This window comes from Geospiza fortis, unplaced genomic scaffold, assembly GCF_000277835.1.
Source record: "Geospiza fortis unplaced genomic scaffold, GeoFor_1.0 scaffold26, whole genome shotgun sequence".
NCBI classification, from domain to species: domain Eukaryota; kingdom Metazoa; phylum Chordata; class Aves; order Passeriformes; family Thraupidae; genus Geospiza; species Geospiza fortis.
In genome coordinates this window covers 1,464,234-1,467,043 of record NW_005054425.1, presented here as the reverse complement: position 1 = coordinate 1,467,043, position 2,810 = coordinate 1,464,234, and the positions used below count along the sequence as shown (strand labels likewise).

The window sequence follows — 2,810 nt, the reverse complement described above, 5'->3', positions numbered from 1 at the left end:
CAGGAATGGGTCAGGCTCAAAGGGACCAACTATGGGGTCACCAGGTTCCATCTCCCTGCTCAAGCAGGATCTCCCAGAACTGGAGCAGTGGGTGTAGGGTGGGGCTGGTGGCTGAGTCCCAGTGCAGACCTCTCCTACTCCCACCCTGCTGGACCCCAGTGCAGGATATGCCACTCTAATGCCACCATCGTGCAGCCAGGACTGGAGCTGCTGACTGACAGCTCTGCTGGGGGTGGCTGTGCCCTGGGATTTCTGCACCACCTGTGTGTGAGGACTCACAGGGGATTCACCCTGAGGAGGAGCACAGACAGGGCTCATTGAGGTGCAAGCTCTTACCTGCAGTGCACCACGACGGGCCCTGGGCTGGCTGCAGTCTGCAGAGCCTCCTCCACCTTGGCCACCAGGTGCAGCAGGGGCTTGGCTGACTCAGGTGTCTGCTGGTCTGGCCAGGAAGGGAAGAGGATGTGCTTGACCTTGCGGCACTCCTTCCCAAGCTTCTCCAGCACGGGACAAAGAGAAATGGGGATGTGAGGGCACGGGCCAGATGAAATGGGGAGTTCAGCTCAGCAGAGCTCAAGCAGCCCATACCCATCTCAGCCACTCTCCTCCTGAATCCCTCTCTGAGCCTCTGCCAGACATGAGGGAGAGACCCCTGGGCCAGAGCCAATGGATGTGTCCCATCCCAGAGGGTGAGAACAGATGCAGAGTGTTCCAATACTGCCACTAGAGTCCAGGCAAACCAAGCCAGATCCTCTGGCTGGTGTCAGCCCAGGGTGACACAGAGCCCATGGGGCAGAGCCCAATGACACACTGCAAAAACACCAGGCTGGTGCTGCTCTGCCCAGCTGACCCCTTCTCCCCTGCACCCCAGGGCTGGCTCCTGCTCCCTCCCAGCCTCCCCAGGCTCTGCAGTGGTGGGGCTGACAGGGTGAACACTGGGCTCTGAGCCCAGCTGTGCCCCACAGCCCCCCACAGGCTCTGCACACTCCTTCTCTGGCAGAGGCCTCCAGAGAATCATGAACCCTCCTCTTTCCTGTCACGGAGCATTGCCATCTCACCAGAGATGCCAGGGGTGCCAGGGGCACTGCTGGGTCCCAGGTGCTCCCTGTGTGCCCCCAGGATGAGGCTCAGACCCACCTGGATGGAGAGATCCCGCACCACGTACTCCACAGACTCGCTCACCCCCTGCACGTGGATGGTGAAGGGGCCATAGGTGCCCTCCTTCTCAGGCCAGTAGTGGACACATTTCTGCAGAACAAGGAAGATTTGTGGCTTTGTAGGTGCTCAAGGCACCCAAGGACCCTCCTCAAGGATGTCTGAACTGTGCTTGAGTCAGTGCTGGTGGGAGGGGTCCTCATCTTGGGGGTGGTAGAGGAGTGGGGAAGGGGGAGGTAGAGTGATACAGAGGGAAAGGCAAAGAAGGGATAGATCCCTACCCCTGCACCCTCTCCCATACCCTGCCCTGGCTTTCAGGCCCCAGGGATGTGTATCCCTGCTCAGCCCAGGAAGCTTCCAGATGCAGCAGGACCCAGGGCACAGGGAGAGAAGGGAGAGAAGGGAGAGAAGGGAGAGAAGGGAGCAAGGACATGGCCAGGAAAGAGTTTCCAGTTCTCAGTTCCCCAGGCAGGTGCTGTTGGCTCCCATCCCAGAAGCAGCAGCAGTGGGCAGCAGTGCCCTCTGGCTCCCCAGAGCTCTCCCCTGGGTTGGATCCCCTGGCTGAGAGCTCTGGAGGGCCAGAGGGGCACTGCTGCCCACTGCTTCTGACTCATCCCTGGGGGCTGCCCTAAACCCTTTATCCAGCTTTAACCCTTTGTTATCCAGCTGGTAAAGAGTGCCCAGAGCACACAGCCATGTGAGGAGGAAAAGCAGACAGGGCCAAGGCTGCAGCCCTGGGGATCTCCTCCTCCACTTGTGATTCACCAGGGAACGCTCTGAGACAGAAGCACAGTGAGTGGGTGCACAGCCTCACATGTGGCCTCACACTGCCCTCTGCTGCCATCAGCACTCCCCTCCCGCTGTGCCCAGGGCTGGGCAGGCTCCCTGGTACCTCCTTGCGCTCCTGGAGCTCGGTGATCATGACGATGAGGGGAGCCTCCTCCTGCCACACCATCTGCCAGAAGTCGTTCAGCGGGGGGCCCTGTGTGGCGATGTACTCCCGGGGCCGGCCCGCGTAGCCCTGCCGAGCACAGCCTGTCAGGGACCGGGGCTCCCTGAGGGCACCGCGGCTGTGCCCAGCTCACTCCAGCCCCCACCACGCTTTTCTCCTCCACGCTTTAGAGGCTGAGCTACACTTGCTGTTTCCTGCTAAACCCGTCCTTAAAATGCTTTTATAGATGTGCTGAGGAGCCACCAGGTATCCTCCCCACTCCACTGGTCCCATCATCCAGGAGCAAGTCCATCCTAGCACACCCAAAGTCACATCAATGGGGCAATAGCTGATGGATGCCTTGGCAAGGCAAAGCTCACACAAGGAGCTGCACTCTCACTGGGGGAATTTCCACAGGGACAAACAGGAATCCCTGCTCCACAGCTCCAGGCATCCTCTGCCTCCAGACACTTCTCCTGGTACAAAATTCCCAAAGGTATAGAAAATCCAGGCCTTGCCAGCAATCTGCTAATGCTTTGGTCTCACAAGAAGTTGCACTGGCCTGGCTAAGGTATAGGAATGTTTTCATGAACATTTTGCAGAGCCCTATTTTCATGCCTTGAAATGATTTATTTTTCCTAGGAAACATGATTTTCCATTCAGGAGTGTCACTCCCTGGGGGTGTCAACCCTGGGAATTCCACATTCCCCCCACAGCCATGCTC

General features: G+C 58.9%; 1 protein-coding gene across 1 annotated transcript in view; it reads right to left on the bottom strand.

Annotated features, from left to right (window-relative positions):
• PTPN7 (protein tyrosine phosphatase non-receptor type 7) overlaps positions 1-2,810 on the bottom strand; it is a 7,962-nt gene that overhangs the window by 1,511 nt on the left and 3,641 nt on the right. The window contains exons 5-7 of the mRNA XM_005426834.3: positions 2,048-2,176; positions 1,138-1,248; positions 337-494 (exon numbers count right to left, since the gene is read on the bottom strand). Of these exons, the coding sequence (XP_005426891.1) occupies positions 337-494; positions 1,138-1,248; positions 2,048-2,176 (398 nt within the window). The remainder of the gene's footprint in view (positions 1-336; positions 495-1,137; positions 1,249-2,047; positions 2,177-2,810) is intronic.